General features: G+C 40.5%; 1 protein-coding gene across 1 annotated transcript; it reads right to left on the bottom strand.

The window, feature by feature from the left end:
* Positions 1-85: 85 nt before the first annotated feature.
* Positions 86-11,976, bottom strand: sirt2 (sirtuin 2 (silent mating type information regulation 2, homolog) 2). Its single transcript, XM_084064129.1, has 16 exons — positions 11,830-11,976; positions 10,839-10,885; positions 9,768-9,822; positions 9,069-9,179; positions 8,885-8,926; positions 8,546-8,652; positions 8,309-8,365; positions 6,617-6,685; positions 6,246-6,375; positions 5,083-5,142; positions 4,382-4,437; positions 4,226-4,302; positions 3,977-4,028; positions 3,797-3,864; positions 2,853-2,919; positions 86-2,158 (listed from the first exon to the last, which is right to left on the bottom strand). The coding sequence occupies exons 1-16, from the start codon at positions 11,852-11,854 to the stop codon at positions 2,018-2,020; spliced, it is 1,164 nt and encodes a 387-aa protein (XP_083920255.1). The 5' UTR covers positions 11,855-11,976; the 3' UTR covers positions 86-2,017.
* Between the last annotated feature and the right edge of the window lie 426 nt (positions 11,977-12,402).

The raw sequence follows: 12,402 nt of genomic DNA, 5'->3' as shown, positions 1-12,402 counted from the left end.
CAACGTCCAAAGTATCGATTGAAAAAAGTAAATGGTATACTAAAAGAAAACGCCACAAAATGCGATGTCTTTGAGTATCCTTTTAATGCATGCGAGTGCATGACATCAGTCCAACACAGACTTTAGCAGGAACCACAACTGGAAGTGGCACCTATTGGTCAACAATATCTCTATGACAACTATACCCTCATCGTAATTCACCATTTTACTGCAGTTTGCGTCACTCACGCCTGCTGTTGAAATGGTTTCCTGACAACATCACAGTCATGGTAAGATGCTACCTAGAGCATCACTTCCCCCAGGTATACAGGAAGTAGCTCTGTGGACACAGGCTCTTTACAACTCTTTGCAGAAGAGAAGAGTGTTGGCCTTGGGCCACTTTTGCCTTGTGAAAATTATTAGCATCACATTGGGAAAGAGGATGTAATTTGAAATTTAAGATAAGCACTTTGACAGGCCTTGTGAACACAGGCCTCAACCCCTCCTACCTTTTTAATACTTATAATAAAACTTGTTTTTATTGGGCATGGGGACAATCGCCTAACAAATCAGATAAGCAAAGTGTTGTAGCGATCGGCTATCGCACACACACCCCACACAGTGTGCAAACATATTGGGAACAATTAAATTATGTCTGGAGATGCAATAATATCGAGAGTGTCCAGTGCAATTGTCACAAGACTTAAGATATCTTCCTGTAACTGGCCTAAACCCTTCTCTAAATTGACATCTCCCCCTCTAAACTAAGCAAATTTAAAAGTTTAAAGCATTAAGCGATCACACTTTCTTACCTGGGTTGTCTATTTTCAAGGAAAGCAACGCTGGTCCTAATATTTTGTACACTTAGTGTATGTTCCAAAATAATCAAAACTAAGCATTATGTATAATTTATAAAGCATGACACGTATTTATGTTAATACATTTAAGAAAGCTTTCATAGCAAAAGAATCACACGTCATAGGGGTACAAAGTAAACATGAGAAAAGAAATCAAGAGAAAATTTTACATTTGCATTCACAGTAAAATCCTTAGTATCAATTTAACTCTGCAATTGTATTTTCTTTACACTCTCAGAGTTAAATTAACAGATTTTATTGTTTACCTTCAACCATTGTTATAAATATAGTGTATACAGCTGATGTGGCATAACTTAAGCACGCTGATCAGCAAATTATTTGCTTTGTCAGTTCCGGTTATGAATCAGATCAACAGATTCGGGGATGCATTCAGTCTGGCAAAGCGTTAGTTAACAACTTTAACAGCGTGCTAGGTATTGCATTAATGGTTTGCCAAACTAAACGTACTTCCACACTGGAAGTCCCCAGGGGGCTGAAAATCTGTGTTCACTTGTAAAGTGAGACATAATGGTTTGAGAAAATATTCCAGGCTGATTACAATGCAAAGGTGTTTGTGATGTTCAATGCAATCCAGGCATTGTGAGATGTGGTATCGTGTCAGTATACCACTATCATCAACAAGATAAACAACTGAGAAATTCCGTAGGTAAACTGGATCAATGCCACTGCATACAGCAACGAAGTCTGTCCATAACTATAGAATAAAATACACTGCTTTAGGAACAAAGTGTAAGCACGGACAGATGTTAATTTCAGGTAAAAACACAGGTAGAAGAGGGCAATGGGAGTTTAGTAAAGTGCAAATAACTGACATGAACAGAAGTACCTAGAGATAACAGCGGCCCTATGGGTAAATTCAGGAGGATTACGTGTTTACGCTGGCTTATAGGGCCAACATGACTATTTCTCCGTCCGCTACATACAATGTATATGACAAATATACTACTGTATGACACATACAGTATTTTAACATAATATATTCTAGGTGTCCTATACTGCTTAATATTTGTGACGGCTAGGTTCCCCATACTTGCAAAAAGAAAGCATTTTTGCTAATCAGAATTTTTAACACCCCTCCCTCCTGAACAAACCCTTGGGTATGCACACCTCTCTTTGAACTCCAAACTGTCTGACATCGGCGGATATTACAATGACATTGGTTACTCCTCCTTGTCAGTCTGTGGAGCGACCGATGCAGAACCTGGCTTAACTGCGGCTCCTTTGCTCTCCCCGGTCTTCTCCTTGCTATCCTGGCTGTCAATTCTGGCATGTTCCTTCTTCACCAGCTCTTCCAACTCCGCCTGGGAACAAGAGAGGGCGAAGGGGAGGAGAATATGATAGGAGAAAGGGAGAGTTAAGAGTACTGGCAGCATCTTGCAATTCATTCTTGTTGCATATCAACCAGTAAAATTCTATAGGCTGTAATTCCACCTCGTAACAATTCTGCACAGGAAGCTGTCATCTGTTTTAGAATGTCCATTTCCGGGGAGCGCCGATACTTTTTTGTGCCAAGGACCCCCAAAAAGACACTTATTAGCCCGCGGACCCCCATTTGAAAAGATAAGCCAGGGACCCCCATAAGAGAAGATTTTTACGGCTCTCTAGCAGTGATTCTCAACCATTTTAATTTCAAGGACCCCCAGTTTAACATGCATTAGGGCTACAGACCCCCATTTAATGGCATTTCTATCTCTGGGACCCCAATTTATATTGTAAAATTGTTAACGGGTCCATTTGGTTCCATTTGTACACTCTCAGAGTTACAGACCCATAAGGGTCCATTTGGTCACTGTCCATCATTTAGCTGGGGACCCCCTGGAACCCCCTCAAGTACCCCTGGGGGTCCTCGGACCCCACTTTGAGAACCAATGCTCTACAGCATACCTGTGTCTCTATACCCTCCTTCCTGACTGAATCGATCAATTATGTTTATTTATTTAACTGAAAACAAATGGAGGGTGATCTGGGTTATTGTCTCAGCATGGTTTATGTTACCTTCCATCCCAGCAGGTCAGCCAGAGCCAAACAGCCGTCATCACATGTACTGATGTGGGCTACGTCTCTGCAAAGAAAAAACACACAGAGACATTCATCACTCAGTCATTTATCCTCATCATCATCATGCTTCTCATCATCACCACAAATCTTAGAACTGGTCTAAAGCGGTGGTTCTCAAATGGTAGTGTGCCATGAGACGCCAAGTCCAGATGTGCCTTGGGATTCTGTGACAACCACACTTTACTATCGCAACATATACAACTAGATAAAACATTATGAATGGTCTTTTAATTTACTATGCCAGGCAAATTCTAAATATATTTTAACCACTTTAAACATAGTATCCATACTATTGGGCAAGTCATTATAGGAGAACATTTTAAATTAATTCTTATTTTAATCAATTAATTGTACACACACACACACACACACACACACACACACACACACACAAAAGGCAAAAAATAGCAGATGTACAAGCACACAATGCGGCCCAATGCGATAACACATGTTATCCCATTTAAACCTGAGGCCGATTCTAAAAAGTTTTCTAAAAATATTCAGATTTTCTTTCAAAATGTAAAAAAAAGCAAACACATTTTGCTATATATATAGCAACAGCTAATGTTACAAAACGGGGTTCCCGGATTGAAAGGTATAACAACAAATTGATGTTCGATGTCTAAATGGGTTAAAGAGCACTCGTGTTATAGAGGCTACTTTGCACGGATACGACTACAGGTGTGCCTTTGATTGATTGATTGAATATTTTATTAGGCAAAAAATGTAAAACAACACATTTACATTTAAAATACTTTGTCTAACAGGTCCGTTCATAAAAGTCCTTGCGGACTTGTTTCCAATGAGGGCCTCTTGAAATCTTGGTCACAAAAAGTTTGAAAACCACTGCTCTTAAGAAGAGGCCAAGTTGTGCATCTCACCTGTAAGCCTTGTCTGAGTTAAAGTCCATCCCTCCTCCGAAGCCTATCAACCCAAAAAGGGGATCAGCCTGCACATGGGACACAGACAAACAATGCAGGAGTTACATCTGAGAGAGGAGGAACAGAGGAAACATGGAGGAAAGGAGAGAACATCAAGACAAAGAAAGAAGCGAAACTCACCTCTCCTGCCTTCTCCATGTTAATGAGCAGCCTGGGACAGTTTTTAGAAACCCTGCAGTGAGAAAGAGACACCAAAGAGAGGAGGGATGGGAGACGGTAAGAGAGAGCGACAGGACAAGAAAGATGGAGACAGGTTGAGAGAGAGAAAGTTCAAGAGCAAAGGGGAGAGGGGGAGAGAATGTTTCAATATTTCATGAACAGATTAATAAGACATTGAGGGAGACATGAGTGAAATCTAATGTGTGGTACCTGCCAACAAGACCGGCAAATGGTTGCACCTGCAGGGATGTACCCATGACGATAAGAAGGTCACAACGAGGAAAGTCCTGAGAGAGAGACGGATTAAGGTCACTGATGCTGATAAGGAATGAAATCGATATGAGATCACAAACACCATGTTCTCACCATCTTCATTGACGTAAAGAACCGGACAGGCAGGTTTTCGCCAAAGAAGACAATATCTGGATGGTAGAGAAATACATATTCATCATCTGGTAGCCAACCATGTTTGCAAAGAAATGTGTGAATAACTGTCAACTGATCATTCACACCTAGGAGTGGGTGGCAACATTTAAAACCACAAGGGAGTCCTGAATTAAATCACTTTCAAGCCTAATGTTAGGTACACTTCACCCATTTTCAACCTTCATACTATAATTGGTCCTCACTAACGCTCATTATAACATGGCACCATTTCTCTACTTGCTGTGTCTCAGAGGTGGGCTGAGGGCAGTTCAGAAACCTTTCTCCAATGACAGTAGTCATTTCAAACTTTTAGTTTCAGTGTTATTGATGCACGTAGAATGGCTTCTATTTCAGTGTGACAAGTTTCCAGTAAGAGAAAGGCTATAGTTTACAATAGCTTGGAACCCGCCCCCCTCCCCCCAGCCCATCTCTGAGACTCAGTGCGAGTAGACAGAAATTGTGCCATCTTGTGAGGACTAATTACATGAATATATACTGTAGTTAAAAATGGGCAAAGTGCTCCTTTAAAATGGCACCAAAGTGAAATTAAAATGTCACCAAAGTGAAATTAAGCAAATAAGACTAACGTTGGCAAACAAAAATAACGTCTAAAAAGACAAAAAAGACTGATAGAAACTGACCTGGCTTGACCAGACTGTTGCACTTATCACATTTGGGGATGTCATCAGCGAAGATCTTCTCTGCAGGACAGAGGAAGGGCGTTGACTTGACACCACACACTCAATTGACTTATCACAGCCCAATCACACTCACACAACAACCACTGTACAGAAAAATACCTCGTAGCTTATCCACATAAGGAGTGCAACAGTTAAAACCAATAGGCTCTATGCACAGCAGCCATATTGGAAAGACATTGGGCCTCTTCTGACTTCCTTCACAGGTGTTACCAATGATACTAATGAAGGCTCTGTTCCATTCTGTGCTGATATTGTGCATGTTGGCTCACTGGAAACACTCCATTTTGGTTACCAAATGGCCCCTTATGGTGGTTGTGTAACTCTGAGAGATTTGTACACTCTCAGAGTTATGGGGGGTCCTTGAAAATAAGACAACCACTATGCCACACTAAATGGACATTGGTAACACCTGTGAATGAAGTAAGGAAGGGGCCCAATTCATTCCCAATATGGCAGCTGTGCATAGAGCCTATTGATTTAATCAATTATGAAATATAATCGATAAAATAAGCAATTTTCCCCCCAAAAAATAAATACTTATTTTATTTATTTGAACTGTACACATAGGCAATAAGTGTATGTCTGTTGACTACATGTTGTCTGTACCGTTATTGTATTGTTTTGGACACAAGACAAATTTCCCTTGTGACACTAAAGTCTATCTAATCTTCAATAAACTATTCTATCTCTAAGCTATTCCTGAACAGAGTTCAGTTCATACCACAAAAATAGTCAACTTTAATATTTGGCTATAATTACATTTGAATGGGAGGACAGCGAAGAAGGGTAAAATACAGGAGAATCGTGAATGTTTAAACATTAACATTATGTACACCTGATTTAAGCATTCACAGCCTAAATCCAAACTAATTGGACTGAGCTAATTGTGTTACACACCTGTTGAGCATCAAGTTAATCGATGCAGGTTAAATGGGTTATCCCCAAAGGTAGAGACTCTGAGAGTGTCATGACAGCATCTACATCTGCTCTGGCTTGTACCATCTTGCCAGTCTGTACTCCTGTTTGAACTATCAACCTGTGTCCCTGAGTGTCGGAGGAAACCCAGCCACCACCACCACCCCCCCACACGCACACCCACAAACCTTTCATCCAGTCCAGGTCGTACTCCTTTTTGCAAAAGAAGCTGACACAGTGGGAGCTGAAGAACGTGCCATGGGCCTCAATCAGGTCGTCTCCCTCCATCCCAGCCACACGCTCAAGAGTGTCAATATTCTGAAAAATGTATCCAATAAACAAACGTTAAACAAAAATGATGTAAAATAATCGTATTCTATTATTATAAAATAACTATTCTAAAAAAGTGTGTGTGTGTGTGTGTGTGTGTGTGTGTGTGTGTGTGTGTGTGTGTGTGTGTGTGTGTGTGTGTGTGTGTGTGTGTGTGTGTGTGTGTGTGTGTGTGTGTGTGTGTGTGTGCGTGTGTGTGTGCGTGTGTGTGTCAGGGCGTTAGTCTAACCTGGGAGTAACAGCGTCTCAGGAGCCCCTTGTCCTTCAACAGCTTCATGAAGTAATGACACACTGTCGGCTACAGAACACTGGTGATTACTAACAGAAAGTTACCACTATACAGAACCCTATATACAGCTACACTATGACAGGTACTAAAAGACAGACACCATACAGAACCCTAGCCGCAAGCGACTTAGATGCTATCTGCAACAAAGCTCCATTGACAGCCCATTCATGAAACAGAAAAGTCCTCTCAGACTGTATTGAACGACATTGAACTGACCAATATTGCAGCTGTACGGAAAGCTTGGTCCTCTTTGTCTGCGTGAAGACTTTGTTTAAAAATAGATACAGACAAAGAGGATAACCCAAGCTTTCCGTACAGCTGCACTATTGGTGAGTTTATCGTTGTTTAGGAACTTAACCCATTAAGACCTGGAACTGTGTCATTTTTAGATTTGAGCTAAAAAGCATTATTTTACACTTTGGGCTATTCAAAAATAGCAGATATACAAGCTCATAGCGCGGCACCGAGTGCCGCGCTACGAGCTTGTAGATCTGCTATTTTTGAAAATTTGAGAAAATGTGTGCAAATCTTTGAATATATATATATTTTTAAAGCGAACATTTTTTACTCAAATCTTTGCGTCTGGGGGTCCCTGGAACAACATATTTTGATGGGGGTCCACGGCCAAATACATATAATTTTGGGGGTCCTTGACGTGAAAAAGATTGAGCACCACTGATATAGAAACATACGTTTTTCAGAAAACTGTGGGGATTTAGGGAGACATGTAGAATCGGCTTCAGGTCTCAATGAGTTAAAAGCAAAATGCCAATACAAACTTTCAATGGGTTTACAAAAACAGCCGCCACTAGGTGGAGACAGGAGACAGGCCAACACAGTTACCATACAGAACCCTACATACTTACACACCATCACACAGGTAAGAGTAACTGATTACTAACAGACAGTTATCATACAGGACCCCACATACTGTACAGCTACTAACATTATGACAATGTTAATTTTGCAATGAAACCCACTGCTTGGTGGATGACAGATTGTTCATATTTTCTCCACTGCTGGGTAATTCTTTCATGTTTATAGTGACTATCTGCCAGTGGTGGAAAGTAACTAAGTACATTTACTTAAGTACTGTACTGTACTTAAGTGCAATTTTGAGGTATTTGTACTTTACTTGAGTATTTCCAATTTCCAATACTTTTACTTCTACTCCACTACATCTCAGAGGCAAATATTGTACTTTTACTCCACTACAATTATTTGAAAACTTTAGTTACTAGTTACTTTTCCGATATAAATGATGATATAATGAAACATACATTAACCACTTTAGCCCTATTCTATACCTAGGCTATTTGAAAATAGCCGATCTACAAGCTCACAACGCGTCGCGATGCGACGCGTTGTGAGCTTGTAGATCTGCTATTTTCAAATATTCAGTACTTTTACTTTTGGTACTTTAAGTACATTTTGATGCCAATACTTTTGTACTTTTACTCAAGTACATTTTGAATTCTGGACTTTTACTTGTAACAGAGTATTTCATATTGCAGTATTGGTACTTTTACTTAAGTAAATAATTTCAGTACTTTTTCCACCACTGTCCATACTATCCATACTATCTGCTAGTATGGATTAGTGGCCTAACAGACAACGGTAATTGTGTTGTACCTTAAACTGTCCTGGGTACAGTTCCTTGGCCAGGGCGAAGAATGGCTCGGGGTGTTTCTGAATGACACAAGGAGGAAACAATAGATATGTGCTTTAATGTGACAACACCAGTGACAAACAGTACAGCAAAGAGGAATACTTTACACATAACTATTGCTGCAACTCAGTATGTACAGTGCTATGAGGCATTAGCCCATTCTTCACAGTGTACTGATGGATCTAGTGTGTTCAACACACCTTGAAGTAGTCTATCTGGAAGATGGCTTCTGGGTAGGGCAGGTTGTATTTCTGCAGATTGGCATAGAGGCCAGTTTCTGGCGAGCGGAAGTCGGGGATCCCAGCCGCTGAGGAGGTGGTGATGGGGGTACAGTTTAAAACATAATATACGGAAATACGGCACTTTAAAAACCATTCATTTTTACTAGGACTGCAACAGTTAATCAAACAAATCAGAAAAATAATCGACAGAATAATTGCTAAGAAGATGAACGATAGTTTTAAACATATACGTTATTACAGCACGTTCAAATTATTACTTTTTACACTTATAGCTAATGCCAATGTAGAACTACTCACATGTAGATATCCCTGCTCCGACCATGCAGATGATGTTTTTACCTAAATGTGGTGGAGCATCAAGGCAACGGTTAATTATTTGTTTTTAAAGTGTAAGATAATAAAATTAACCACATGAAAGAATGTGTTTTTTTTAAAGGGGTAGATTGAGTGGGTTGTACATAGAGGTTGGAGAGAGACTCACATTTGCCACTCTGTATGTGCCGAGCGACCCCTTCCAGAGTGAGCTCATCCAGAACCTTCTCTGCTGAACCCGTACCCAGGGTTCTGGAGAACAGGTTGCGCAGGAAGTCCACTGAAAGAAGCAAGCAGAATGAGAACAAGTAATCAATGACTGGCAAGGGGATAAAAGCTGCAGCCGCTGCACACCTGAATACAATGGTAAAATCAGATGGGAGATACAGTAGGTCTACTGTACTATAAAGTTAACAACTTTAACCCCGGCGTCACTATTTTGTGATCATTATAGCCAAGACTTTAAATTAGCTTTTAATAGCCTATCTACAAGCTCACAAAGCATCTCATCTCACAAGACATTGTGAGCCTGTAGATAAGCAATTTTATAAAAAATATGTTTCCCCAACCTTTCCTTTGGGGAGGGGGGATCCTACCCCCACATCATGATCATCCGCACCCCTGAAAGTCAGGTCAAATCAATTTGATTTTATATACTATAGTTCCAAATAAATAAATTATCTAAAAGCATTTTTTTTCTAGGCATCCCCAAAAGCAGTAAACCTAGGGAAAACAAGTATTTTGTCATATATGTTTGCAAAATCTTGAAAATAGGGCTTAAGTGGTTAATGCACCAATCGTAGGAAAATATATTTATGTTACAGTAGCCTATATCAAATCAAATATTTGACATGTTTTTTCCACCCACTTTCTGTTTCTCCAGAAGCCTCTCCTTCTTCTTCACTACTATCGTCAGACTGATTCTACAAAGAAAACAAATGCAATCAACATCATACATACAACTACAATCTATCCATGGTTTCCACAGCTCTACACAACAAAGTCATTGTTCTTGTGTGGCTCATAAGACTGAGACAGGCATGCCCGACTGACAACACAGATTAATGAAGCTGGGCAAAATATCACAATATATTGACCAAATATACTTTAAAATATAATACAAAATATTCTATAATTTTGATATAATAATAATAATAATAAACTTTATTTATAAAGCACATTTCGAAACATGGTTATAAAGTGCTTAATCTCTCAAGAACAGATTCCGACCTGCGGTGGAATCTGTCGGAGCGGTTCGTCCTAACCAGTGCGCATTGGCTACAAGTGGGCGTGCCTTCAGATCAGGAAGTGGGCCGCGCTTTACCCAATCAAATGTAGTGGGCGGGATTCACGTGTCCATCCACCATGATCCACCCTCCCCCCCTCGAAACTAGCCGAAACTAATTTAACAATAGCGTCCTCGGAGCGGACAAAACCACGGAAAGATATTCACATTTTAAATTACTCTTTCATCATAGAAACAAGTGGGCTTATAACCAAAACCATCCATGTTCTCTGGGAGAAGTGGTGTTAGTGTTCCGTGTAGAAATATTGTTAGTGGGAATGAAAACATGGTCGCACCAACCGGAAGTGATGCGCTATAGGCAGACATGAAACCGGTGTTTCCCTGCGCTCTAGTCTAACATTATACTCCTGCCAGACTCCACAGAATATCAGAAAAGCAGAGGTCGCTGTTTTTCATTTTCTGTGGGGTCTGGCTACGCGAGACTATAAAGTGCTTTACAGTGCCAATATAAAAGAATACAGTAGCCTACACCAAGAACGAGATATATTGCCCAGACCTAACAATGACAGTTGTTTTGATGACTTAAACGTTACTGTTAATGCTAGCCTGCTTTACATTGGTTAAGCCCACCTTGTCAGAATAACATTACCTCGTTGTTACAGGATATAACTTTAGTTTAAATCTCTTAACTACCTCTGCTTCAGGGGTCAGATCCTCCTCTTCTTCTCTTTTAGGGGTCTCTGTTTGATTGATTGATTGATTGATTGATTGATTGATGTACTTTATTTAGTAAGACATGAGAACAACAGTACATGGAAGTACAAATTCACAATACAAGGTCTACTAAACTGGAAGACTCATAAAAGCACTGAGCTGTGAACAGAACATTAAAAACATTCTGAATTTCACTCCCTCAACAACAACCGTGCAAAGCAATCCATCCACCAAGCTAATGCTTTAATTGGTTTGCTAATAGCCTTGGATCAAGACTATCATTCATAGATGTATTTTATGGAGTCTGACTTTTACGTTCGTATCTATGATGGTCTTGGGCTTCACCCCCCAATTGTCACTGAACATCCGCGCGGAAAGCCCGTACTTCCGCACAGATGTACAAAACAAATCATATACAGTGCTGACCCTGTAGCCCCAGATGTTAACACGACATTAGGAACCCTTGTTCACTGAATTGGCGCGTATTTTTCAATAGACATGTGTTTTTAATCCAGTCTGTGTCGGATTCTCTCGGAAGTTCCCTCTATTCCAAAATGGGCAGTGGTGACGGGGCGCATCCGGTGAAAACTGGTATTACAGTCAGTGTAAAAAGGAAGTAAACGAGGGGGGATGGGGCGTTCAGACACAGACGGGTTTTAAAACACATATCTATTAAAAAATATGGACTAATACATTGCACAAAGACTCCGAATGCCGAGTTAACATTTGGGGCAACCGGGTGAGCACCTTATATTTTGCATTCATACATGTTCGGAGTAATACGGGATTTACTGGTGAAAGTCCAGGACGCACTGGGGGGTGCTAGCCAAGACTATCGTAGATTTGCAAATATCAAAATCGATAAAATACTTCTATGATAGTCTTGAGCAGCCAAGGCTAGTTTGCTAGGCTAGTAACGCCCTAGCTGCTAGATATGTATTATGCTGTTAATAACACACATCCTTCATACCTGGTGCTTGGGGTGCTTCAGACATCTATCCGTCTACTCAAATTAATGTTCAGATGAAAATGTATAATTATTCACTGTGTCATTTAGCTGCACGGCATCAATGTTTACAACTCAGCTGACGCGATCAGATTGTTGTGGTCCGTCGCCTTTTGCTGTCCGACTCTGTCTGTGTTGTGAGCAGTCAGTTCCTCCCTGCCTTCCAGCCAAGTCTACGTCAGTGCCAATGGTTCCCAAAAATGTTCCCTCCCCCCAAATGATTTGGGCGGAGGTAGAATGGAATGGAAAATGAAATAATAGGGATGTCCTGTCCTGATATATTAAGTGCTTTATGCATATATGTGCATTGTATTTTAATTCAGTGGTTCTCAAACTTTTTCATGTCAAGGACCCCCAAATTGACACTTATTAGCCCTGCAGACCCCCATTTGAAAAGATATGCCAAGGCCCCCCATAAGGGAAGATTTTTACAGCTCCAGCAGTGATTCTCAACCATTTCAATTTCAAGGACCCCCAGTTTGACATGCATTAGGCTGCGGACCCCCATTTAATGACATTTATATCTCTGGGACCCCA

This window comes from Gymnoscopelus microlampas (genome assembly GCF_963454915.1).
Source record: "Gymnoscopelus microlampas genome assembly, chromosome: 8".
Classification (NCBI taxonomy): Eukaryota; Metazoa; Chordata; class Actinopteri; order Myctophiformes; family Myctophidae; genus Gymnoscopelus; species Gymnoscopelus microlampas.
The sequence above is the reverse complement of the archived record's forward strand: the minus strand, read 5'-3'. Positions and strand labels throughout refer to the sequence as shown.